Source organism: Sycon ciliatum, chromosome 11, assembly GCF_964019385.1.
Source record: "Sycon ciliatum chromosome 11, ocSycCili1.1, whole genome shotgun sequence".
In the NCBI taxonomy this organism is placed as follows: Eukaryota; Metazoa; Porifera; class Calcarea; order Leucosolenida; family Sycettidae; genus Sycon; species Sycon ciliatum.
The window spans coordinates 15,769,242-15,796,550 of NC_088653.1; the positions used below are offsets into that span (position 1 = coordinate 15,769,242).

Below are 27,309 nucleotides of genomic sequence, written 5' to 3' on the forward strand. Positions count from 1 at the left end.
TAGGATATTTCGGAGCCCAGCTTTTGGCTGCTGAACTCAATGCATGGTCGCTTTCACGACGAGTCTGATCCGGGTCATGACAATTCCCCGGCCTCTCAAGAATCACGTCCCCGTGATCTCAACTAACATTAAAGTCAGCGAGTCGTGACGGTAACCGCCTAGCTCTCGTTGGCCAAGCCAACGGGTTCTGCACCGCAACAGGTACGGGCATAGAGTACGAAATGTGGCTCCACAGGCGGGACATTTCCATCAAAAAATTTCCAACTTCAAAATGAAACTGGTACTGCTCCACTATCGTAGAGATGAGCCTGGTGTTGATGAACAACACACAGCTTGTCATGCACAACTAAATGCACGTTGCAAATCTTCACGCAAAGCGTATACGTATGACAGTTCGCCATTTCGTGTCATCTCAGATGAATGTAGACCATAGGCCATAACGTGTGGTCGACACACCCTTCTACCACGTAGGTATCCGGTTCAGTACAAAAACTGCTGCAGAGCTCCAGGAGCCATTTCATAGATTTGGTGGTATCCAACGAATCGGTTCCACCCACACTCCACCCATTACAAAAGACTTTGGCGACCTCGCCAAGACTTCCACGGTAGGTTCATTGCTGCCAGAAAGGACAGACACAATGGCATACGCCTAGTAGCCTGTGCAACAGGACCACGATCACGTGTCTCAATTGTGTGGTGTAGCACCGAAGTGCGACCAAGCTCAGATGGGTTCAAAGTGAACGCATCTCGATACCGAAGCACTAAGGCTTGCAAGCAGTGGATCTCCTCGCAGGAGATACCAGATTGTCCATCTCTTCCTCCACCCGCCGCTGTGGGCTGGATTGAGTCCGGCTCATCCCTTCCACCAACAGTGGTGGGCACCTGGACTAAGCCCAGCTCATCCCTTCCACCAGCAGTGGGTACTTGGACTAAGCCCAGCTCATCCCTTCCACCAGCAGTGGGTACTTGGACTAAGCCCAGCTCATCCCTTCCACCAGCAGTGGGTACTTGGACTAAGCCCAGCTCATCCCTTCCACCAACAGTGGGTACTTGGACTAAGCCCAGCTCATCCCTTCCACCAACAGTGGGCACTTGGACTAAGCCCAGCTCATCCCTTCCACTACCAGTGGGTACCTGGACTGAGACCAGCTCGTCCCTTCCACAGCGGGGAGTTAGAGCGGGACAATCTGCGCCAATGCGCAACTGCTTCCAGACCCCGAGGGAGTCCTCTGTCTCAGCTATTTGAGCTGATTCCTCTCTCTGACCATCGGCCATAGTGTCTTCGGTCATGATACTCATGACTTCAGATATTGGTTCCAACCGACCAATCTGCATTGCCCTCTCTAGAGCCACTGCCTCGTCAGAGTAATTTAACACCCGTACGGGAACACCATCCACCGTAGGGCTCACTAGCGCATGCGCCATCATGACATCATTCATTCCTTGAAAACACCCATCAGGTATCGTCAAGGCACAGGTCGGCAACCCTTCCGACGTGTCTAGCACGGCGTTAACCGTCACCTCCGAAAAGGGAGTATCACTTCACGCCTCCGCAAGCGAAGAACGTGCTCTCGTTTGCCGTCACCATCATGGCTTGGCGGAACGACATCAGCTTTAGAAGCTTTAAAATGCAATGCTCCATCACCCGAAATGATCTCGCAAGGAATTGGGACAGCACATCGCGTCCAATGTCAGAACCAGTAACCAACATCATACTCAGTACGTGACGAAACACCACAGGGTGCGGACGTCGCGACAAATCCGACACCAAACAGGCATCGTCCAACACAGAAGTGCTGGTTTCAGGTGGGCATCAGCTCACTAGTGATTTCTATCACACTCCAATCAGAACATTCGAGATCCGCATCAACGAACGCAAATCAGCAGTTGTTCAAGCTCTCTGCAGAACTTGTTGCTGTATCATCGTTTCAGCCAGCATCTCAACTGGTGCGCCCAGTTTCAAAATCTGGCTTCGTGACTCCGTCACACGACAAGGACATAGTCCTCTTGACTGTTTTTGAACCGTCAAAGTTCAAAAGAACAGCAACACTCCTCAACTGCAGCTGAGGGCAACGTAGAAGCTAAGCTTCATGCAGTCATCGATCCTGCCACTGCAAGACGACTCAAAAAGCCTAAAAGCATTTCGCTTCTCGAGCAGTTTCTGTGCAAGCGCTGACAAAACAGCAGAGTTTCCTCATTGCACGTCCTTGCAAGAACCTCTGTGGGTTCGAACAATGCGCCGTCTACACCGCAAATCGAGTGCAGCTGACACATATCTCAGACCAACAAGTGGTGCGGGAGTCGAAACTCTCGTCAGCGGCATGACCGACTTTCGCCAGGTCTTCCGGAACAAGTTGGCACGCCAACTGGTAAAGGTAGCAACAGCTACAAAACAGAACGAGTTCACGTTCCATGTGCACGCACTCAGACAGAGTGTTCAACTGAACGGACCAAGGCCAGAACAGAACAAAACAGTTCGCTTCCGAATCCACTTGAGAACTGCTTGCAGCCTCGTGAAATCGACATCAAATTCACACCTCTGCGTGCTCGAGTAAAACAAGAGCTCAGAGTTCAGCATGGACCAGTGCACACCGAGTTACGACTACTCTGCCGGAGCAACAGCAAGACGCAACTTGGATCCTGGTCACAGCACCAAATGTCATGGCCGCGCTTGGCGGGTTTGTGACTTGGCTTAGATCAGTCTAGTGGCTACCCAGGTAGACGACCAATATAGTCGCCATCCAAGTTGCTAGCTCACATAGAACGACAGGTTTCTAATTCCACTTGAACAGTGTTTATTTGAACCATTGCAGTACTAGATCGGAAGATCAAGTGTGTAGAGTCAAAAGACCAAAGCAGGAGAGAGTCGGAGTGACTCTCTCAGAATCGAGAGGAGTAGTGAGCTCCCCGAGAATCGAGAGGAGTAGTGAGCTCCCCGAGAATCGAGGATGAATGTTAGCAAAACAGCTCCTTATATATGCTACATTATGTGATCAAAAGTATACAGTGGCAAGAATGCGTAAGGATTATTTCTATATTACAAACAGTGGTGCAATATGTGCAATCAGCCAAACTAGAATATAGTACAGAGAATGATCAATCAATACGGGGAGCTCGCTCACCCACATTACATGAAAGGACTCCGAGGCTCTTCGTGCGACGGGGCCTGGAGTATGCTGTCGGAAGTTGCTGCAGCTAGAGCACGCCGCCTCCGTACGCTGCCTTGGTCGTTGGTCACCCTTCATCTCCTGCCCGTAGGCTCTTCCCTCTCATTACCCCGTAGGGTGCTTCACGGTCAAGCCGTGACCTCTCCCAAAAAGGGATAACGGAGTCCGCAGTGCGCGAAGCACTTGCAGGACCCTTTACGTCGTACGACGCGAGAAGAGGTGCCATGCTTGCTCGACTAACAAAGGTATCAGCTCCCTTGCAGGACTAAGCAGGGTCCCCTCAAGCTCAACAGTGTAGTGAGTACAATGCTGACGACTTGTACTGAAGTTGTTGCCGACGTACGACAACACTTGCGACTCTAAGCCACGAGTTGTAAGCCATGATTGCTCAACTAACGAAAGTGCCAAATCCACGTAGGACTAATCATGGTTCTTACAGAACTCTAGGATATTTCGGAGCCCAGCTTTTGGCTGCTGAACTCAATGCATGGTCGCTTTCACGACGAGTCTGATCCGGGTCATGACACAGGTATGCTTTGGAGCCATCCCCTGTTGAAGTAGTGGCCGGGATCTGCCCTGCAACTGCTACAACAGAAAATGATTCGATCTGAGAAAGGGTGAGACCGCGAATCTCGATTGAATATTGAGTATTTCAAGCCTTTTCACGACGAAGATGGAGTTCTTTTTGGAGATGGATGTCGCGGCAAAGGACATGGTGTCCGACTTCTGGCGTCTGGTGAAGCCAGGGATCATTTGTCCAGTCAGGTCGGCAGGCTAACCGTCGGTAAGCTTGTGTTTGGATCCTGTTCTGCTCGATGTGGTAGATCACAAACAATTTGATATCGCACAAATTGATCTCAGCATCGTGCGTACGGTATTTTATATTCAGAAAATCCCAAAGTGTCTCTGTGTGGCCGTCCTATGCCACGAGAAACTCCAATCAGGCTCCTATGTCCTCTGCCTTCATGATTGAATGTCCACTTCGTTTGAACAACGAACACAACAATCGAGGACGGCTTTGCAATGAAAAATACAGCTATACTGGAGCTGAAAAAAAGAAGAAAAAAACGTGCTCAGGATGAGACTCGAGTACACGCATACTCTCCCAGCAGGTGAAACGCAAATTTTTGTGAAAAATGCGTGTCGCCGACTGACCAGTAATTTCGCCTGACGGGTTTGAAAGTGGAGAGTCGACTTTTGTGCCTTGAAAAAGGAGTAGAGAGCGATAAAGGTACGTCTGTGGCTTATTTTTGAGTGCTCCTCGTACATTTTTGATCGTGATAGAAATTCTCAGACCAAAGTACAGTTTTCTTGTGGATTTTTTAGTTGTTTTTTAGTTGTTTCATCTCGTAAGTGATCCTGAAAAAAAGGTCGATTCGCAGAATTATGTTGATTTTGAATGTACGTGATGACATGCGATTGCTGGCTATGTCAGCATCGTGCGTACGGTATTTTATTATCAGAAAATCCCAAAGTGTCTCTGTGTGGCCGTCCTAAGCCACGAGAAACTCCAATCAGGCTCCTATGTCCTCTGCCTTCATGATGGAATGTCCACTTCGTTTGAACAACGAATACAACAATCGAGGACGGCTTTGCAATGAAAAATACAGCTATACTGGAGCTGAAAAAAAGAAGAAAAAAATGTGCTCAGGATGAGACTCGAGTACACGCATACTATCCCAGCAGGTGAAACGCAAAATTTTGTGAAAAAATGCGTGTCGCCGACTGACCAGTAATTTCGCCTGACGGTGTTCTGAGCAGGAGCTATCTGTCGTGAGCCCGTTTGCTGAAGTTCCTCAAGTAAACTGCGATCAAATTTGAAGGTCAGATTTTTGAAAATATTTGAATTTGAAGTCAAGTGTACTGGTCAGACATGCATGCAGATCACAATAGGGATAGCTGGATTGTCTTGCCAGTGAGTGTCTGAATCAGAGAATGAGCAGTATTGCATTCTCCATCAATATGACTTTACCTGTGCCGCGTACGTACGTACGTATGTGTCATGACCCGGATCAGACTCGTCGTGAAAGCGACCATGCATTGAGTTCAGCAGCCAAAAGCTGGGCTCCGAAATATCCTAGAGTTCTGTAAGAACCATGATTAGTCCTACGAAGGATTTGGCACTTTCGTTAGTTGAGCAATCATGGCTTACAACTCGTGGCTTAGAGTCACAAGTGTTGTCGTACGGCGGCTACACCTTCAGTACAAGTCGTCAGCATTGTACTCACTACACTGTTGAGCTTGAGGGGACCCTGCTTAGTCCTGCAAGGGAGCTGATACCTTTGTTAGTCGAGCAAGCATGGCACCTCTTCTCGCGTCGTACGACGTAAAGGGTCCTGCAAGTGCTTCGCGCACTGCGGACTCCGTTATCCCTTTTTGGGAGAGGTCACGGCTTGACCGTGAAGCACCCTACGGGGTAATGAGAGGGAAGAGCCTACGGGCAGGAGATGAAGGGTGACCAACGACCAAGGCAGCGTACGGAGGCGGCGTGCTCTAGCTGCAGCAACTTCCGACAGCATACTCCAGGCCCCGTCGCACGAAGAGCCTCGGAGTCCTTTCATGTAATGTGGGTGAGCGAGCTCCCCGTATTGATTGATCATTCTTTGTACTATATTCTAGTTTGGCTGATTGCACATATTGCACCACTGTTTGTAATATAGAAATAATCCTTACGCATTCTTGCCACTGTATACTTTTGATCACATAATGTAGCATATATAAGGAGCTGTTTTGCTAACATTCATCCTCGATTCTCGGGGAGCTCACTACTCCTCTCGATTCTGAGAGAGTCACTCCGACTCTCTCCTGCTTTGGTCTTTTGACTCTACACACTTGATCTTTCGATCTAGTACTGCAATGGTTCAAATAAACACTGTTCAAGTGGAATTAGAAACCTGTCGTTCTATGTGAGCTAGCAACTTGGATGGCGACTATATTGGTCGTCTACCTGGGTAGCCACTAGACTGATCTAAGCCAAGTCTCAAACCCGCCAAGCGCGGCCATGACATATGCGTGCGGCCAGTGATGATTCACCCTGGAATGCGCCGAGCACAGTGAGCCAACCGCTGCCACTGCACCGGCTGCTATTATAGCTGATGCAGTTGCTGTGGTTGCTACTCCAGTTACTCGGCATCCTCACTGTCCATCACATGGTTTTGTCTTGAAGTAGGTAGGGCTGCTGGAGGATTCAAGCTTTACGAGGCGCCCAAGAAAAAGAAAGACCCATTCTGGATCGCGAAGTTGCATATGATGCAAGCGCCGTATAAAACGAGTTGCTGTACTCTAGTCTAGGTTGCCGTAGAACACCAGGATCACATCAGGCATGTTATATGACATTTCTCCATTCTGAAGTCAACACTGACCAGTCATAGCACTGCTTGCCATTGCTTGTCTGATCTTTGTCGTCAATTGCCTAAATTGAATGAATTTTGAGGAAAAAAATCGCCAAAAGTCGCGTATCTAAATATGGTGTTATGAGTCTCGTACAATGAAATCCTACAACATTTCTTTGGATTCACAGTGCATATGTCCATATGCAACATCTCCAATCAATTTTGGATCAGAATATGCATGTTCAAAAATTTTGGCCAGGTGATTTTCCGGTCAGGGCTGAAAGGGTTATTATTAAGGACTTCTCCAACCTATACCTACTATGCAGAACATACATTTAGATGCAGATAACTTACGGGCATATAACGCTCTGAGAAACTCTTCGAGAGATTCGAGAGAGTCACCATCTGTTTACATAGACACAACAAATCACACACACACACACACACACCTTGACCTTGACCTTTGACGCCCATCGCCGGAGGCGATGATAGCAATGCTACGGCAGAAGCCATAGCAACTTGTGCTGGGATTGCACCATTCAACAGCTTGCAAGGCTGAAGAATTGACCGTCACTATTCAGCCTGGTCTACACCATACAGCTGTTGTCCCTGCCCTTTTGGCACGTGTGTGCCCCACACGTGCCAAAAGGGCAGGGACAACACAGCTATTTTGAAGTGACTTTCTCTGGCCAGTGAATCCCTATTTTTGGTCTTTTCAATTTTTTCCCGCACACACATCACACCACATACTCCGGCATGCACTGGCTGTTGGTAACCACCCAGGAGAATGAAAGGAAAGTCAGGAAGAGTCTGAGAAGAGAAGAAAGACGTGTGTGACCATAATCGTCAGGAATCGAACCCGCAATCTATCGATTGGAAATCGCTGCACATACACACACTGCACATACACACACTGCACATACAAACACTGCACATACACACACTGCACACACACTGCACACACACTGCACACACACACTGCACACACACACACACACACACACACACACACACACACACACACACACACACACACACACACACACACACACACACACACACACACACACACACACACACACACACACACACACACACACACACACACACACACACCTTTGACGCCCATCGCCGGAGGCGATGATGGCAATGCTACGGCAGAAGCCATAGCAACTTGTGCTGGGATTGCACCATTTAACAGCTTGCAAGGCTGAAGAATTGACCGTCACTATTCAGCCTGGTCTACACCATAGAGCTATTTGAAGTGACTTTTTCTGGGCAGTGAATCCCTATTTTTGGTCTTTTTCATTTTTCTCCACTCACACACATCACACCACATACTCCGGCATGCACTGGCTGTTGGTAACCACCCAGGAGAATGTAAAAAAAGTCAGGAGGAGTCTGAGAAAGAGAAGAAAGACACACACACACACACACACACACACACACACACACACACACACACACACACACACACACACACACACACACACACACACACACACACAAAGAAAACAGGAGTAGTTGGGGTGCGTTAGAGCTTTCCCTAGCTTCTAGGTGAAATTTATCCCAGAAGTCGAAGAAAGTTAGGTTGTGCAGGAACTGCGATTCGGAGTGCGATTCTGTGGAGTGATCGTTATCAGTGGGCTTGTGGTCTGCTGTGGTCTGACAGGCACAGCCATTATCTACGATCTTAACCCTTTCCATGCCATGGACGCGTATACGCGTTTTTTTTAGTATGAGCCGATTGGCCATGGACGCGTTTACGCGTTCCGCCTACACTGTACAATGTACACTGTACACTGTACAGTACATGTATATCGCGCGCTATAGACGAGTGTACAAACTGTCATAACTCCGTCAAATTATCTCGGACTGCTAAGGTTGAAACACCGCTGGAAAGGTCTTGAGCTCAGCTTTCCAGGGATATAAAGGTCTTTGCGATACGACAAGGTATGACCTAGCGGCGACAAATTGAACGGCCAGAATGCGCAAATTTCACTTTTTGGCGATCGATTCAAATTTTTTGTTCGCGACTTCGTGCGGGCTAGGGGATTTCCCCTCAACGTGCTTGAATCTCAGCTTTCCAACGCAGTTTGATTCGTGAAAATCAGTTCACCATGAGCAAGAAGACGAAAGAAAACGTGAGAGGCAGTCGTATTGTTTTTTCAGGCACGATATGGGGACTTGGAGAGGAGATGGAAGTGGCCCTGGTATGCCTGTCGCGCTGTGAGTCCCTGAAATGGCTTCCTGTGGTCCAGATCTTTCCAACAAGCCATGGATCGTGAAACCCATCAAGGTACAGTGAAATGCCAATATATTTCGTTCTGATGTGCGCGTGCAGCTTTGAACAGGTGAGTTCAGCGCCTGAACAATGCGTGGTGAACACAGGAAAACATGCTGGCATGGAAAGGGTTAAAAGGTCTTCTCCAACCTTTACCTACTATGTAAAACAAACATTTAGATGCAGATAACTTACGGGCATATAACGCTTCGATCATCTCCTCGAAATCGAAAGATTGACCATCTGTTTACACAGACACAACAAATCACACACACGCACACGCACGCACGCACGCACGCACGCACGCACGCACGCACGCACACACACACGCACACACACACACACAAAGAAAAACAGGAGTAGATGGGGTGCGTTCGAGCTTTCCCTACTGTAGTAGACGGACTTTCTACCGTATAGTACGTTATTTTGTGTACGTCGCGTGTACAATCATGTATGCGCATGCGCGTGTTGCTGTAGTGTAAAAAGTAGTCTTCGTCTTGAGTTCGTCTTGTCTAGTTGTGTTTCGTCGTCGTGTCAATAAAGTCTTCTAAATGTAGTTATCGTCGTCCCTTGAAATAAGTGTGGAGATGGCACGGGACTGGGAGCAGGTGGAGAAAGGCCAGTTACTACATTGGTGGCAGCGGTGATGGAAACTGTTGTCAAAATCAACTTCTGGATTCGTCCTGCGTGGCCTTCGCTCCCAGTTTCCGATGTCATCTCCGGTCGTCCTATCGTAACAGTTTCGTCAGTCTTCAAGAAGTTCGTCCGTCGTCTTCGTCCTGCATCATTCGTCTCGCCCGTCTCTTGTCAATCGTCGTCACTGGTGGTCCCGGACACAACGTAAAACTGTGCCCAGAAGAAAAGGAAAAGAAAAAGAAGGATGGATGGTCCCGGACACGACGTAAAACTGTGCCCAGAAGTGAGGATGTCGACGCTGAGCAGCATTCCTTGAGATGGCGGACGACATGGTAGACGGCGTGAGTTTTGTATTTGCTGTTCTCCTCAATTTTTTTCTTTTATTTATCAGTTGCTCTCCTCGAGGACGAGGGTCATTTTCTTATTTGCTCTTCTTATTATTTTGTCCTCTTACATTTTAGAATTTTTACGTGATTGGTGAGGTGGCGCGAGTGTGATGTTGTATGCATTTCCCACGATTGTGTTCCAGCGCGTGAGCTGAAGGTCTGGTTGGTGGGCAGACAGGGTTTTGTGCTATCAGGTCCTGCGTGAATGGCAGATGGTCTCTGGCTGCTGTGTTTTGCTGCGATACATTTTTGGGTGATTGGTGTGGTATGCTCGCGTGGCTAGTGTGATCTATTTTTCTTCTGTTATTATTTTTTGAATCAGGAACGATTCAGCCTTTTGAGGAGGCAGCAGTGTATACATTAATTTTTGTGTCATGTTCTTGTTGGTTTTCCGAGGACGGAAAATTATTTGAGAGGGGAGCAGTGTAGTAGACGGACTTTCTACCGTATAGTACGTTATTTTGTGTACGTCGCGTGTACAATCATGTATGCGCATGCGCGTGTTGCTGTAGTGTAAAAAGTAGTCTTCGTCTTGAGTTCGTCTTGTCTAGTTGTGTTTCGTCGTCGTGTCAATAAAGTCTTCTAAATGTAGTTATCGTCGTCCCTTGAAATAAGTGTGGAGATGGCACGGGACTGGGAGCAGGTGGAGAAAGGCCAGTTACTACACCTACCTTCTAGGTGAAATTTATCCCAGAAGTCGAAGAAAGTTAGGTTGTGTAGGAACAGTTATATAGACCAGCGCTTTGGCCTAGTGGTTGTGGGCTTGCCTGCGAATCACAAGGTTCCGAGTTCGAAACCCACGCTGGGAGCAAGGAGCATGTGCTGTGCTAACTAAAGCGGTGACGCATACGTGAACCACTTTATAGTCAATCCGTCACCACCATGCGCTCTTAGCCGAAGCAATGTGTGAAGCAGAACACACCAACATGGCAAGGACACTTCCGTTGACAGATAATTTGTACGCCTCTGGACAGCTGTTTCGCTCCTTAGAGAGCTGATCAGCAGAGGATGATGATGGATGACAATGATGATAATGGAGTGTATCTAAAACATAAATATTTTCTATAAACTCACCAGAGTGCGATTCGGAGTGCGATTCGGAGTGCGATTCGGGGTGCGATTCTGTGGAGTGATCGTTATCAGTGGGCGTGTGGTCTGCTCACAGAAACACAACAAAAAGCAAGATATGGTTTAACTGGTCTTCCTTATCTTGCTCCCAGCCCCGTGCCTTCTCCACACTTCTACAATGGAAAAGATAACTACGACTCGTAGAAGACTGTTTATGAAGACAGGACAACGGAAACACAACCGGACATGACGAACTCAAGACAAAGACTGCGTTTCAACACATACCGTATTTTTCCGGTTGTAAGTCGACCTTTTATGTCCGAAAAATCGAACGAGAAAGGGGGGGGGTTGACTTACAACCGGGATTCGACCTATAACCGGGAATCACCAGTGACTTCCCAAAAATGGCCTGCATCGCGATCGCGAGTGCATGCACCATGTGTACCGGTACGCATGCTGGTACAGACTTCGCGTCAACATGCGACATCGACATACGCGGTGCACGACAGTCTAGACTCACTATGAACTCAGCTGCATGCTGCAGCGTGTCTTTGTACTTCGCACTTCGAACCTTCGACGGCTTTGCAATGAAAAATACAGCTATACTGGAGCTGAAAAAAAGAAGAAAAAAACGTGCTCAGGATGAGACTCGAGTACACGCATACTCTCCCAGCAGGTGAAACGCAATTTTTTTGTGAAAAATGCCTGTCGCCGACTGACCAGTAATTTCGCCTGACGACGAGCATTACCGTATTTTACCGGTTATAAGTCGGCCCCGGTTATAGGTCGACCCCCGTATCCGGAGGTCTTAATTATGCTTTTTAAGTTTTCCCCCAACGAAGCACTGCTAACCACTCCCTGCTACTGACACATGAACAAATCACATAAACACTCCTGATTGGATTCTGAAACAACCAAATCCTTGAAAAAGGCAAATAAACTTGGCAAAAATGCATACACATGGTGCACTCGTGCGTGCAGTGCAGGACGTTTTTGGAAGATACCGATATTTCCCGGTTATAAGTCGAATCCCGGTTGTAAGTCGACCCCCATCTTTTCTCCTGCTAGTTTCAGTCGTAAAAGGTCGACTTATAACCGGAAAAATACGGTATCTACTATCCGGCGTGAATATGCGCGTTTCAGGTGTCCGTGGATTTTAGATCATCGTCTTAATGAGTTTGAGCTAGATTTCAACCTAGCTTAAGCTCGTCTACAAGGCGCACACCAACAGCGGGCCGGCACGAACTCCAGAAAAAAAGATGTGCGCTCTGGGGCGAAATAGTGCGGAGCGGGATGAACTTGAATGGTGCGGGAGAGAGCTCCGAGACCAACACGGCTTGCATGACAAGTAGATATGGCGTAGGAGGAGTCGTACCAACGTTTGAACGCAGAAAACGGCGATTCCGACCGTCTGACTAAGACAAGCAAGTCACAAACATTGCGATGTGCGAAGCCACAATTGTAATGACACGGAGGAAGTAAAATAGATTGACTTACGGCTTTCCTGGTTGCTGCCAGTGAATGATTGTTCATGGTGAGGACGGTGTTGTCCGGCTTTTGTTCAGAAAAACAAAAATAGGGTGAGTGTTAGTGTTGGCAAGAGTAGAAAGACAAGGGTGAGCAACAACTCCGCATCTCTTCTGCACAATCTCCAGATGACATTGTGGAAAAAAGAGAAGGCGAAAATGACACGAGTTATGACACTGACTGTCCAACAAAGTAGCCAGATCAGCGAGTGCACAAGCTCGAGCTCGTCTACATGGCGCACACCATCGGCTTTTTACTTCCTCCACGCTGAACAAGAAGCGCGTTGGAAGTCATCCTGACAGTCAGAATAAGACAGTCAAGTCGCAAACAGTGCGATGCGCGAAGCCACAATTGTAATGACACGGAGGAAGTAAAATAGGTTGACTTACCCGATTCCTGGTTGTGCCAGGCAGTGGATGATTGTTTACGTTGTCGTTGACGACGTATTTCTGTTCAGAAAACGAAAATAGGGTTAGTGTTAGTGTCGGAGTAGATAAACAAGAGTGTGCAACAAATCCGCATCTCTTCTGCATGACCTGCAGTTACCCCGGCCCATGGGGGACTTTTTGTTGACGTCACCTTTTCAGAAAACGCGCTCATTTTGCCGCAGAGCAGTGTGAGAGCACGTACTGGGCACCGACCTGGTAATCTAAACCCCGGCCAAGTGCACGATGCAAAACTTGCCTAAAGACTCGCAGCGTGTGGGTCAAAGAAAAGATTACAAACCATGATCAAGATGACCAAATTCGCTCAGCGGAGTCAACTAGGGAGGGTGCGTGCATTTTTAACTCGTTTTTCGGGGGTTTCCCTGTTTGTCAGAGTACGACCGGCACAGCCATTACCTACGGTTTTAAGGTCTTCTCCAACCTATACCTACTATGCAAAACATACATTTAGATACAGACAACTTACGGGCATCACACACGTTGAGAGCCTCTTCGAGAGATTTGAGAGATTCATCATCTGTTAACATAGACACAACAAAATCACACACAAATCACAAACACTTTCGAAGAAAGTAAGGTAATTTAGGAACAGTTATATAGACCATCGCTTTGGCCGAGTGCTTGTGGGCTTGCCTGCGAAATCCCAAGGTCCCGAGTTCGAAAGCCGCCCTGGACGGGGAAATCGAGGACCCAAGTAGGGACAGTAGACTTCTAACCGGGACTGGACTTAGAACTACTAGTAAAATATGATAGCTATATGTTATTGTGAAATTTGAAGTTCATCCTGGTCATCTTGATCATGGTTCCCGACTGAACACTCGGCGAGCTGGGAGGCTTGCTCTGTCGGCAACCTACATGCTAGCTAGGGTCCTGCATACAATAAGGTATACAGTTGTCTGTTTGTCAGAGTACGACAGGCACAGCCATTACCTACGGTCTTAACCCTTTCACCACTGACGATGTATATATATATACGCCATGACGTGTGCACCTGCCCCACTGACGACGTATATATATACGTCCTCAGTGTACGTCGCGTTTGTACTGATGCCTGAACGCCAGTTAAGCCTGGAACTGTTCCTCAGTGGGCTGAAGGACCTGATCGACATGAACGCAGCGTATGTGGCCAGTCTGCACAGCAGAACAGCCGCGAGCATCGAGTTGGAAGTGCGTATTTTGGCATATCGTTCAAATAAATTGTTTTGCTCAAAGTTCGTTTTCGTCATCTTGCCCTGCTGTTTCTCGGCAAGGTAAGTAGCTCAAATACTCTGTGTCAATGGCAGGAGTCCTGTGAAGCAGTGTGAGGCGGGTAAAGACTCTGAGGATGATTCTGGAGACAGCGAAATTGTGTCAGAGTCGTTTTCTGAGGATTACGAATTTGCTGCTATTCAAAAGATCGCAGCTGACTTGGACGCAGGGGATGCTGGAGACCAAAGAGATTTGGAAAGCGATCCTGAAGTCTCTGACACCTAGGCATGCGTCAGGCGAAATAGCACGTCATAGTACATTTGAGATCAGCGGGAAGAAGATGACAACGTCCACTAATTTAGTATCTGTGCACACGAATCTGCTGTGTGTGTTACTCTGTGTGTCAGCTATGGCATCATCCCCTGTGGTTCCATGCCTAGCATGTACGTCTGAACCATCCTGCAAAGTTTGAATGAAGTAGGTTGAGCGATCGCTCCGCGAAACATACTTTTTGAAATTCTCTTCATAGTCATGGCCAGCAATCGAGGACATCTGAGAGTTGTAATTTTTGTACTCTTCCGAGGTGTGATTTTTGGCGTGCTGGGCCAAGCACAAGGAAGCCATCTGCAAAAAAAACTGCAGAAAATGGTTGTTGTTTGATCCTTTGGTGTAATCTTTGTTTCTAGTCGAAGCTAGTTGCTGTTTGGAGCAGAAACGCTGAAATTGACTATTTTCTGCATGTACTCATACATGTACTCATGTGTAACATGTTGCACATGTTCCGTTTGGCGTAGTAATATTTCCACTCTTGATTGTAGCTATGAATGTGACTCTACTTCATGACATGTATGCATACGTCATTTGTACACACTCACAGGCACACACGCATGCGTATCTTTTCGCTGGCTCGCTCTGTTATGATGCTGGTTTTTCCTTTTGCTTGGAGAGAATGTTTTGGACTTGAGAGTTGCAGTTTTGATCTCAACGTCTTGTCATGGTTGGAACTGGTGCCTGGCTGGGGGCTGGGGAGTTTATGCTCCTGTGAATGTAATTGTAACCTCAGGCCAAGGTTACACGTGGTGGCAGCGAATTCGAATTCCACGTCTTGTGAGAGCACGCGTACCAAAATTATTTGTGGAAGACTGATCGTGTAGAGATGGCTCAGCAAGGTGGCGCTCCTCCGCCCCCTCCACCACCACCACCGGGCCCAGCGCAACAACCAGCACGTCCACAACAGCAGATGCGGGTATGGGCCACGCCAGAGAAATTCTCTGGCGAGCGCAACGCCGACTGGACGTCATGGATTGGCCATTTTCGCCTCGTCGCGAATGCAAACAACTGGACACCGGCAGACCAAAGCAGGTACATTGGGTTGTACCTCACCGGCCACGCACTGTCATACTTCCAAAGTTTGGAAGCTCATACGAGGACAGGCCCATTCGACCAGCTGCTGCAGGCGTTTGAACAGCGATTCGGCGACGCAAACTTCATCCCCACGTTCAGAGCAGAGCTGCAGTCACGCCGGCAAATTCGTGGCGAGTCCCTGTCGGATTTTGCGGAAGTCGTCCGCAGGCTCAGTAGACGGGCGTACCCCACGGTGGCTGGAGCAGTGCAGGATACCCTGGCGCGCGACACCTTTGTAGCCGGCCTTGACAGCAGGGACCTGCGCCTGCATGTTCGTGGCACGGACCCACCAACATTGGATGATGCACTCCGACGGGCTATGCATTTTCAGTGCATCCTGGAGGCAGACCAGCAGCAGCAGGCAGCTAGCCCAGTTATATGTGCGGTGCAATCTCAACCCAGTGACCCTCCACTCAACGCCCTGCTGTCGAGGATGGCAGCCCTGGAGGACAAGATCTCCAGGCTCACGCTGGAGAGGCCAACTAATCTGCATCGGAGTGGAGATGGTGACACCAAGCGGTGCTATGTGTGCGACAGCACAATGCATTTCGCACCTGACTGTCCGCACCAGAGATACACACCGGCTAACCGTGGTGGTCACCGGGGCCGTGGACGCGGTCGGGGAAACTGAGCGTCGCTGACAACCAGGGTCCGCCGTCAGCAACCTCCCCAATGGACCCATGTACCGGTAAGCAGAGTCAACCGTGTTCGGTGTGTCATGAGGCTGTCTGCTTACCTACTGAGATCACTTGTCAGGCCTGCACAACTACTCCAGCCGAGTGTCCAGATAACTCGATCGTCCTGCCTCTGTCGTGTCTTGCAACACAGTCCGACAGCACGGTGCAGATCCAAGGCACGGTTGAGGCTGTACCAGCCAACATGCTTGTGGACACCGGCAGTTGCGTAACGTTGTTGAGCACCAGCTTTGCTAAGTCTCTCTCTCATCGTAATGTTCATTTATCTATCTCACCCGTTAATACTGTTCTTAAAGCGGTAAATAATTCTTCTGTTCCTGTGCTCGGGGAAGCTGTCGTATTGTTAGCAACTGGCAAGCTTGCTGTACGCCACAGAGTCATTGTTGCTGACATTATGCCCGATGTGCTAATCGGCATTGACTTCTTGCAATCTCATGGCTGCACAATTGATTTCGGTCGCAACATGCTCGATGCAGGCGGTGTCGATGTACCCCTAGAGCCCACCCATAATGCTAATCCTGTAGTCTGCCGTGTTCATCTTGCTAATTCGGTTACTGTACCAGCGTACACACAAGTCATTGTTCAAGCGCAGCTGCGTACCGATGATAATCATTTACCTAGCTCTGCTGGTTTTGTTTCACCCTCAGAGAAGTTTATTTCCAAGTTTAGCACTGCTATGTCACGTGTGGTGGCTACTCCTGACTCTGCTGGCCGTGTTTGGATTCGCCTACAAAATTTTCTTCCTCATTCCACAACTGTCCCGAAGAATTATCAAATTGCTGAATTTGATTCTGATATTTACATTGACGATGATCTCAATGATTCGCCTACGCATGCTGCCTCTGTTGACGAGCATAGCTGTAGCGCAGTACAGGAAGAGAGCTGCTCACCTTCCGAGCCAGACGATCTATTTGACTTACGTCACCTCGATCCGCAAGCGCAGTCTGCTATAGCTACTGTGCTCAACGACAATGCCGATGTCATCTCGCAGGGACAATTCGACCTTGGGAAGACTGATGTAGTAACACACAACATCCAGACTACATCTGATCAACCTAAGAGACAGCCACCCCGCCGAATTCCTCTCAGTCAACGAGCCGAGGTAAAGCAGCACGTTGATCAACTGCTTGATCATGAGATTATATCTCCATCCAGAAGCCCTTGGGCTGCTCCGATAGTTGTCGTACGCAAGCCTGACTCATCTATCCGGCTATGCATCGACTACCGGCAGTTGAACAGTATCACCGAGAAAGATGCCTTTCCCCTTCCTCGTGTTGACGATGCTATCGACGCTATGGCGGGTGCACGCTACTTCTCTACCTTAGATCTCGCAGCTGGCTATTGGCAGGTGGAGATAGATGAAGCTGCCAAAGCTAAGTCGGCGTTTGTGACACCGTTCGGATTATTCGAGTGGAACCGTATGCCGTTCGGCCTGTGTAACGCACCGGCAACTTTTCAACGCCTCATGAACCGGGTCCTTGGTGACCTAGTACCCAATATCTGTCTGGTCTACTTGGACGACATTATCGTGTTCTCATCAACGATTGAGGAACACATGAGTCGTCTGCAAACAATATTCAGTCGTCTTCGTCAAGCTGGCCTCAAGATCAAGCCCAAGAAGTGCTCACTGCTTCAGTCCTCAGTCACGTACCTGGGATTCTTATTCTCAGAGCAAGGTGTGGCACCGGATGCAAGCAAGTTCACGGCTGTTCAAGACTGGTCATCCCCAACATCACTGAAAGAGGTGCGTAGCTTTGTTGGTTTCGCATCGTACTATCGCCGCTTTGTGCCACATTTCTCAGAAATTGTAGAGCCCCTGAACCGTTTGTCCCAGAAGAATGCCACTTTCAACTGGACACATGAGTGTGAACAGGCATTTGCTGAACTGAAGTCCCGACTAGTCAAGTCACCTGTTCTAACATATCCTGATCCTGCAAAGCGCTTCATCCTGGACACTGATGCGTCAGATCTCGCCATGGGAGCTGTTCTCTCGCAAGTCAATAGTCACGGTGAGGAAGTAGTGATTGCCTATGCCAGCAAAGCATTAACGAGATCCCAACGTAACATGGGCAGTACACGCAAGGAGCTGCTTGCTGTTGTCACATTTACTGCACATTTCCGCCATTACCTACTTGGAAATCAGTTCACATTGCGAACTGATCACAAAGCGCTCATCTGGCTACATTCGTTCCGGGAAGTGGACGGTCTTCTAGCCCGGTGGATTGAGCGTTTGGCCGTCTTCGACTACGTCGTCACACATCGGCCCGGGAAGCAGCATGTCAATGCAGACGCCTTGTCAAGACTCCGCTACCACAGCCCGGCTACCGCAACCTCACCGACGCCAACGCCCGAGCAGAGAGTAGGTGAGCAGAATATTGTTGTCAATCACCTGTCTAGCGCTAGTCCTGATAGTAATCCTGTAACAGTCAATGCTGAAGTGTCGCCACCCAATTGGTGTGAGTCTTTCACTGTTGAAGAGTTGCGCAGAGCTCAATTAGAAGATGCAGATGTGAGTACAATGATCGGCTGGCAGGAGGCATTACTTGACAGGCCCCTGCGTAGTGATTCTGCCATGCACGGTGCGTCTATTGCATTGATACGGTTATGGAGCCAGTGGAAGCGTCTTAGACTGGTTAATGGAGTGTTGTACCGGGTTTACCACCCCGAGAATAGCGACACACCGTACCTACAATTTGTTGTACCACAGTCTCTGCAATCCCGCATTCTTCAGTCTGTGCATGCTGATGTCTCTGGAAGCCACTTAGGTATTGAGCGAACACAAGACAAGCTTCGCAAGCGCTGTTATTGGCCCTTCATGTCGTCTGCAGTTAGTGATTTTTGCCAAGCATGTGATATTTGTGAGAGCCGCAAAGCACCGCTACCAAAGGCCAAAGCCCCGCTTGTCCAAGACCGCCCATCATTCCCGCTAGAGAAAGTTGCTATTGATATTATGGGCCCACTGCCTACTACGCCTAGTGGTAACAAGTATTTAGTCGTCATTTGTGACTATTTCACTAAGTGGCCAGAAGCGTTTCCTGTACCGAATATTACTGCTGAAACAATAGCACATGTCCTTGTTGATGGCTTCTTCTGTCGTTATGGTATTCCATACCAGCTGCACTCTGACCGTGGTGCGCAATTTGAGTCGAGGTTATTCCAGCAGATCTGTCAGTTGTTGGATATCAGAAAGTCACGTACAACAGCATACCGGCCCCAGAGTGACGGCTTAGTCGAGAGGATGAATCGCACACTGGAGCAAATGCTGGCTGCTCACGTCGACGACCACCACACCAATTGGGACCGTCATCTGCAACGTTGTCTGCTTGCCTACCGGTCTAGTGTGCACTCCTCGACCAAGGAGACGCCAGCGATGCTCATGTTAGGTCATGAAATCCACCTGCCAGTTGATGTGATGTTTCAGTCACCAGACTCTGAGCGCTCCCATGTGAACACATATGTTATCAACTTACGGCGCAATCTACAACGAGCGTTCACGCATGCCCGTGATGCTGGAGCAACAGCTCAACGACGGCAGAAGGCCCACTATGACAAGCACGCTAAACAACCGAAACTCAACGTTGGTGACATGGTTCGGTTGCATTCTCCTGCCGTCAAACCAGGTACGACTTCCAAGTTCCATCGACCTTGGAAAGGCCCGTACACTGTGCTAGAACGTGTTGACGATGTAGTACTTCGGATAGCTGACAAATCCGGCACAACCCAGACTGTTCACGTTGACCGTCTGAAGGCTTGGACTGGCTCTGATCTGCCTGCAAGTGCCAATGAGCTCGTACCGAACTCGCCTCCGACTTCAATTGCCGACTATACGCCTGATGTTGAGTATAATGTGCAACCAGTACCAATCCCGGCTCCAGTGCAGGCGCCACCTGCACCAGTAATTGCTGCTGCGCCGGTGCCGCCACCAGCCGCAGCACTGAATCATGCACCTGTGCCTGTTGTGCACCACTATGATCTGCGGAACCGTGCAAACATTCAGCCGCCAGCAAGGTTTGCTCAGTGAGTGTCTATGACTGTACAGTGTGATTATTGAGAAATTGTACATTCTTAGTTCAGAAATACACATATTTCACACAGTCCTACCTGTTGTTAGGTTAGTATGAATAATGTCGAGCATTTCACTTGCTGTTTCACAGTCCACTTACATAGCATTAGTAGTTTCTAAACTTTCCATTATACCTCACACCGATTAACTACACTTGTACCATACTTGCGCCACACTATTTCACTTTCCAGTATTTAATTTTCTCATGTAGAAAGCTATCACGGATATGCTCTAAGCTTTGTAACTTTCGGTCACTATCGTTCCCTCTGTAACGAGGGGGGAGGTGTAACATGTTGCACATGTTCCGTTTGGCGTAGTAATATTTCCACTCTTGATTGTAGCTATGAATGTGACTCTACTTCATGACATGTATGCATACGTCATTTGTACACACTCACAGGCACACACGCATGCGTATCTTTTCGCTGGCTCGCTCTGTTATGATGCTGGTTTTTCCTTTTGCTTGGAGAGAATGTTTTGGACTTGAGAGTTGCAGTTTTGATCTCAACGTCTTGTCATGGTTGGAACTGGTGCCTGGCTGGGGGCTGGGGAGTTTATGCTCCTGTGAATGTAATTGTAACCTCAGGCCAAGGTTACACATGTACTCAGTCATGCAGTCTCACTCGTATTTTAGCTCTTTTTCTGGAATGGATGCTGCTCTGCACCCCTTGGTGAACATTTCCTGCGCTCGTGGAGCAGCTGAAAAGGACCACTGGTATGTCTGGTTCCTGGCTTGAAAGTGGAGAGTCGACTTTTGTGCCTTGAAAAAGGAGTAGAGAGCGATAAAGGTACGTCTGTGGCTTATTTTTGAGTGCTCCTCGTACATTTTTGATCGTGATAGAAATTCTCAGACCAAAGTCAGACCAAAGTCAGCGCGATGATGGCCGTACAGTTTTCTTGTGGATTTTTTAGTTGTTTCATCTCGTAAGTGATCCTGAAAAAAAGGTCGATTCGCGATATTATGTTGATTTTGAATGTATGTGATGACATGCGATTGCTGGCTATGTCAGCATCGTGCGTACGGTATTTTATTATCAGAAAATCCCAAAGTGTCTCTGTGTGGCCGTCCTATGCCACGAGAAACTCCAATCAGGCTCCTATGTCCTCTGCCTTCATGATGGAATGTCCACTTCGTTTGAACAACGAATACAACAATCGAGGACGGCTTTGCAATGAAAAATACAGCTATACTGGAGCTGAAAAAAAGAAGAAAAAACGTGCTCAGGATGAGACTCGAGTACACGCATACTCTCCCAGCAGGTGAAACGCAAAATTTTGTGAAAAAAATGCATGTCGCCGACTGACCAGTAATTTCGCCTGACGGTGTTCTGAGCAGGAGCTATCTGTCGTGAGCCCGTTTGCTGAAGTTCCTCAAGTAAACTGCGATCAAATTTGAAGGTCAGATTTTTGAAAATATTTGAATTTGAAGTCAAGTGTACTGGTCAGACATGCATGCAGATCACAATAGAGATGTGCATACATGTCAGTATTGTATGTTGAGTACAGAGCCAGGCACCTACAGGATGGATATTGCTATCTAATATGAATCCAGAATAATCCAGAATAGTCAACAATTGTGCAATTTTGAACCACTATCAGAAATTGCGCAGCCGATTGTTTCTTGAATTTTCATGCGTACATACACCTGTCGTCTCGGAAGGTTGAGAACGAACTGCCTCTTCTATCCTCGCCACGCCACACCTCAAAACGAACTAGTCAGTGGTTTTTCTCTAGAGCTAGAGAGAGAGCTTTTCATAGTTTACTTCAAGCGGCGACGGAAGAACTCATAATGGAGAACTAACACTGACAACGAATGACTGACGACTGTCAACAAACGTCTGACTCTGAAAACGAACGACTGACAACTGACGACGAACGTCGGACAACTGACTCTGACAACGAACGTCTGACAACTGACGACGACCGTCGGACAACTGACGACGACATGGCAAAAGGAAAACATGATATCAGAAATTGGTGCCCTCGTCAGCACAAAAGGTGGTGTACTCAGCACAAAAAGGTGCACGTGTCAACAACAAAGCAGCGCAGCAGCATGTACGGGTCAGCAACAAAGCAGCGCAGCAGCATGTACGGGTCAGCAGCACAGAGACACAAATACAGCAGCAGCTACGACGAAGAGACAACACGTGCAACCACATGTACACACAGAGACACAAATACAGCAGCAGCTACGACGAAGAGATAACACGTGCAGGCGCAGGTACAACACTATCCCCTACCAAAAAAAGACATCCACTCCTGTGGATGGAAGCAAAAGTGAAGTGTATAAAAAACGGAAGAAGACAGACCGGAGAAGAAGACAGAAAGACAGGGGAAATGAAATATGAAGCAACATAAACAGGCGACAATAAAACACAAAAGAGGTGGGCCACAACTGTTGAACGCATGACGAGTAGGCCAGGAGGGTTAACACCAGTCGGGAGCCCCGCAAAACTGTGCACCAATCAACGGAACCTGCAAGCAACAGATTTTGCAGAGGACCCCGGCTGGCGAGCTGTTCGACCTGTGTTTGTCCCTTTGGATCTTTTATTCTTAGAACAGCACCAACCTAGTACGCCACCCATCCACCAGTCATGACAAAACAAAAGTACAAATGCATGAGAAAACAGGTTATGCCGACGGACCCAGCGACGCTTCCAGGAGCGGCGAGACCGACAGTACGCACCGACCGAGAAGACTGGGGCAGCAGGACGCACACTGGCCGGCTGTCCGAAAACCGATGGCGCTACAGAAACTCCGAGAATCACAGGACACACACAGAAAGAGAGAAGGACTGACGCAAACATCTCAGCCATCACCAAAAATCAGAAAAGCACACGAAGGAAGGGAAGAACAGCCAGGAAGAACACGTCGATTGAAACAGGAGCAATTAATCAGTGAGGACACCATTGAGGACACACAAACAAATCGGTTACCAATACGCAAAAGATAATGAAGAAAAACCACAGGGCGCTACCCTGAATAACCACAGGTCGCTACCCTGAATAACCACAGGTCTCTAACCTGAAAAAACCGCAGGGATTGAACCTGAAAACCCACAGGGATTGAACCTGAAAACCCACAGGGATCGAACCTGAATAACACGGAACTTATAGTACATCCGCTCGCAAAACCAAAAAACTGAAGAAAAGAAACTGTCAGGGACCGATTGGGACGCACAAGGGCCAACCAGCAACACCCGGAAACCATAACACCCGCAAGGCAAACCGATACAAAAAAACGCAGGATTCCTGCAGACCACCAAGCAGACCGTGGCTCACCATGATCAGACGCCCACCCAGACGAACTAGAGAAACCCACATGCCGAAACACAATTATTACAAAACCACACGCTCACAAAAAAAATTCAACCTGGATCAAGAACGAGAATCCTACATGAAGTTCACACCTCCCACCAAACCGGAAGCCAACAGCTTTCCTACTTTGTTGACAGTGCATGACCGAGCCTGACAACGCTCTACACCATGTACACAGAACATGGAGAAACTACTACTAAAACGGTAAAAACACGAAACAAAACAATATGGATCGACTACACACGAGGCAGCACCTCGAGAACGTTCAGGTGGACATCTAAACAAATCACGCGACACAGTCACACTATCGGAGCAGTCCGACGGCAACTCCGTGACAAGCACAAGTGCACAACACAAGACGAGATCAAAGCTACCCATGCTGAATGCACGACGAACATGCAAACACAAGTTCCAGATTCGAACGAGTAGCGCACGAACAGAAGTTTGAAATTTTCATACACAACAGTACAGTACAGGGTAGTCAGAGCGACACAACTAACACAACGGGGCGAACTTCCAACGAGCAGCAAGACTACACTACGAGTACACACTCGAACACAAGAGAACAAGGTTCCACGGAATTCCTGCCGGGACCCGAGTCACCCGACGCAAAACAATTATTTGAAAATTCGAAATCGAATACAAGGTACGGCAACATTGCAACACATTACGCAGAGCAGACAATTACAAAGGCATGCTCACCTGAGTAGGAGCTCCGAGGATCTAGGAAAGGGTTGAACAGACGCAGCAAAGCGGAGCCATGGCGAGAACGCGAAGAGGAAAACGAAAAACACCAGCCGGAGAGCGACGAGCTTCAGGGTCGTGGGTTCGATTAGTTGGGCGCCAAATGTCGTCTCGGAAGGTTGAGAACGAACTGCCTCTTCTATCCTCGCCACGCCACACCTCAAAACGAACTAGTCAGTGGTTTTTCTCTAGAGCTAGAGAGAGAGCTTTTCATAGTTTACTTCAAGCGGCGACGGAAGAACTCATAATGGAGAACTAACACTGACAACGAATGACTGACGACTGTCAACAAACGTCTGACTCTGAAAACGAACGACTGACAACTGACGACGAACGTCGGACAACTGACTCTGACAACGAACGTCTGACAACTGACGACGACCGTCGGACAACTGACGACGACATGGCAAAAGGAAAACATGATATCAGAAATTGGTGCCCTCGTCAGCACAAAAGGTGGTGTACTCAGCACAAAAAGGTGCACGTGTCAACAACAAAGCAGCGCAGCAGCATGTACGGGTCAGCAACAAAGCAGCGCAGCAGCATGTACGGGTCAGCAGCACAGAGACACAAATACAGCAGCAGCTACGACGAAGAGACAACACGTGCAACCACATGTACACACAGAGACACAAATACAGCAGCAGCTACGACGAAGAGATAACACGTGCAGGCGCAGGTACAACACACCGGTACGCAGTATGCACTCGGCTGTTTAGGGAATGCTTCAGACTTTTTTGATAGCTGGATTGTCTTGCCAGTGAGTGTCTGAATCAGAGAATGAGCAGTATTGCATTCTCCATCAATATGACTTTACCTGTGCCGCGTACGTACGTACATATGCGTGCGGCCAGTGATGATTCACCCTGGAATGCGCCGAGCACAGTGAGCCAACCGCTGCCACTGCACCGGCTGCTATTATAGCTGATGCAGTTGCTGTGGTTGCTACTCCAGTTACTCGGCATCCTCACTGTCCATCACATGGTTTTGTCTTGAAGTAGGTAGGGCTGCTGGAGGATTCAAGCTTTACGAGGCGCCCAAGAAAAAGAAAGACCCATTCTGGATCACGAAGTTGCATATGATGCAAGCGCCGTATATAAACGAGTTGCTGTACTCTAGTCTAGGTTGCCGTAGAACACCAGGATCACATCAGGCATGTTATATGACATTTCTCCATTCTGAAGTCAACACTGACCAGTCATAGCACTGCTTGCCATTGCTTGTCTGATCTTAGTCGTCAATTGCCTAAATTGAATGAATTTTGAGGAAAACATCGCCAAAATTCGCGTATCTAAATTGTTTCAGTCAACTCGTCACTCAGTTCACACCAGCCAACATGGTTCAATCCAGCAATGGGATTAATCAATACATGCAATAAAAATAAATACAAGGAAAACGGTTCTGGATAATAAATTAGGACACTATGGATCTGGCCGCCATTCTCGGGCTCTCTCTCTCGATCTCCTTGACCTTGCGCCAGGATCCGTCAATATCTACAATCACTACAACAAGTATCACGTGAGACCTACGTCACTGGTAGACTGCATGGTACTACCCAGCGCTAGGGATAGTGTTGAGGTTCGACCTCAACTAACTGAACTGCTACTGATCTGCATGATATCAGTCGCCATGTATCTAACTTTGCATTGTCGTCACTACCTACGTGTAGTGCACTGTTAGCTGTGTTTTAGTGTCGCGCGGTATCTGCGTGTCACGTGTTTATTGCTTTGCGCGGGCTTTTCCATACTTTGAGTGAGTGGTGAGTTTGTGCTGAGGGAGTTCTAGAGAGAGAGAGTTGGAATGGCGGACATGGTTTTTCGAGTGGTTTTCCCTTTTGCTTTTGTCTTGTAGTATTGTCTGAGATCATGATAGTCTAAGTAAGAGATATCTCAGAACCCATCCAGTTGTTGTCTAACAGTCTGCGAACGAGCGAGCCCGACTCAACATTGGCGCAGTGAACAGGATTTGGCACTCGTTCCGAAAATCTGACTGACGACGGCGACAACAATGGCATCGAAAGTCCGCGTATCTGTCAAGCTGGACTTAGATCACGAACTCGGCCATGACCATTACCAGACGTGGAGAAGTCAACTGGACATCGGCTTCCAGCTCCACGAGGTGACCAACAAGAAGAAGCAATACCTGGCCGCGGCGGCGAATCTAGGAGAAAATGCAAGCTACTATTTGTGGCAGAAATTTCCCACGATCCCTGAGGCAGACGACCCGTTCGCGGAACTAATTGGGCTCTTCGATGAGTATTTTGGAAGCCAGCGCAGCACGGATGCCAGGCTTGCTGAGCTGTTCTCCATTGAGCAGCAGCCTGGGGAATCGATTCAGGCGTTTCGGGTCCGAATCGAGAAAGAGATGAGAGTATGCAATCTCACTCCAGGAGCTGACCTAAAAGATGTACTCGGCACAGTCGCCGTACATTTGTTTGCACGTGGCCTGTCTGTGAAAGCGGCCCGGAAGAGTGTGTTACAAGAGGGAGGCAAGGACCTGACGGCTGCAGCCAAGCGAGCTCAAGCAGTTGTGTTGGCGCGCGAGACGCCAGCCAAGGAAGTCGAGGTCAGCTACGCCGCTCCCCAGACACAAGGCCGACCCAGCCTTCCATACACCAGTAACCCCGCTTGTGGGTACTGCGGAGCGACGCACCCACCGGGAAAGCGGCACTGTCCGGCGGCCGACGCCGTGTGCCACCAGTGTGGACGGAAAGGGCATTTCGGGCAAGTCTGCCGTTCCGGCGCAGCGAAGCCCAAGCCGAAAGGCCAGTACCTGAGCACGAAGCCAGGGATGACGGCCAGCCTGGCCATGGCAAATGATTCCCGACCAGCAGCAACGCCATCGTCCAGAAGTCAGGTGTCTTCACCGAAACTTGCTGAAATGGATGACAGCGATGACGACGACGATGCGGAATGTTTCAGCGTCTGGTCCGGGAAAACTGGATTTGTGCTTCCACTACGATCGGTAGTGCTAGATGGCAAGCACCAAAGGGCTATGCGCGTGGATTCGGCCAGCATGGTGACGGTCCTGCCTCAGTCACAAGTACCGAGCG

At 48.6% G+C, this 27,309-nt stretch overlaps 1 protein-coding gene across 2 annotated transcripts in view; it reads right to left on the minus strand.

The window, feature by feature from the left end:
- The window catches only part of LOC135827618 (retinitis pigmentosa 1-like 1 protein), a 59,185-nt gene that overhangs the window by 9,778 nt on the left and 22,098 nt on the right, over positions 1-27,309 (minus strand). For both annotated transcript variants that reach the window (XM_065340085.1, XM_065340084.1), the window contains exons 14-19: positions 13,313-13,363; positions 12,790-12,849; positions 12,371-12,427; positions 10,880-10,960; positions 8,979-9,026; positions 6,854-6,904 (exon numbers count right to left, since the gene is read on the minus strand). In XM_065340085.1, coding sequence (XP_065196157.1) covers positions 6,854-6,904; positions 8,979-9,026; positions 10,880-10,960; positions 12,371-12,427; positions 12,790-12,849; positions 13,313-13,363 — 348 coding nt within the window. The remainder of the gene's footprint in view (positions 1-6,853; positions 6,905-8,978; positions 9,027-10,879; positions 10,961-12,370; positions 12,428-12,789; positions 12,850-13,312; positions 13,364-27,309) is intronic.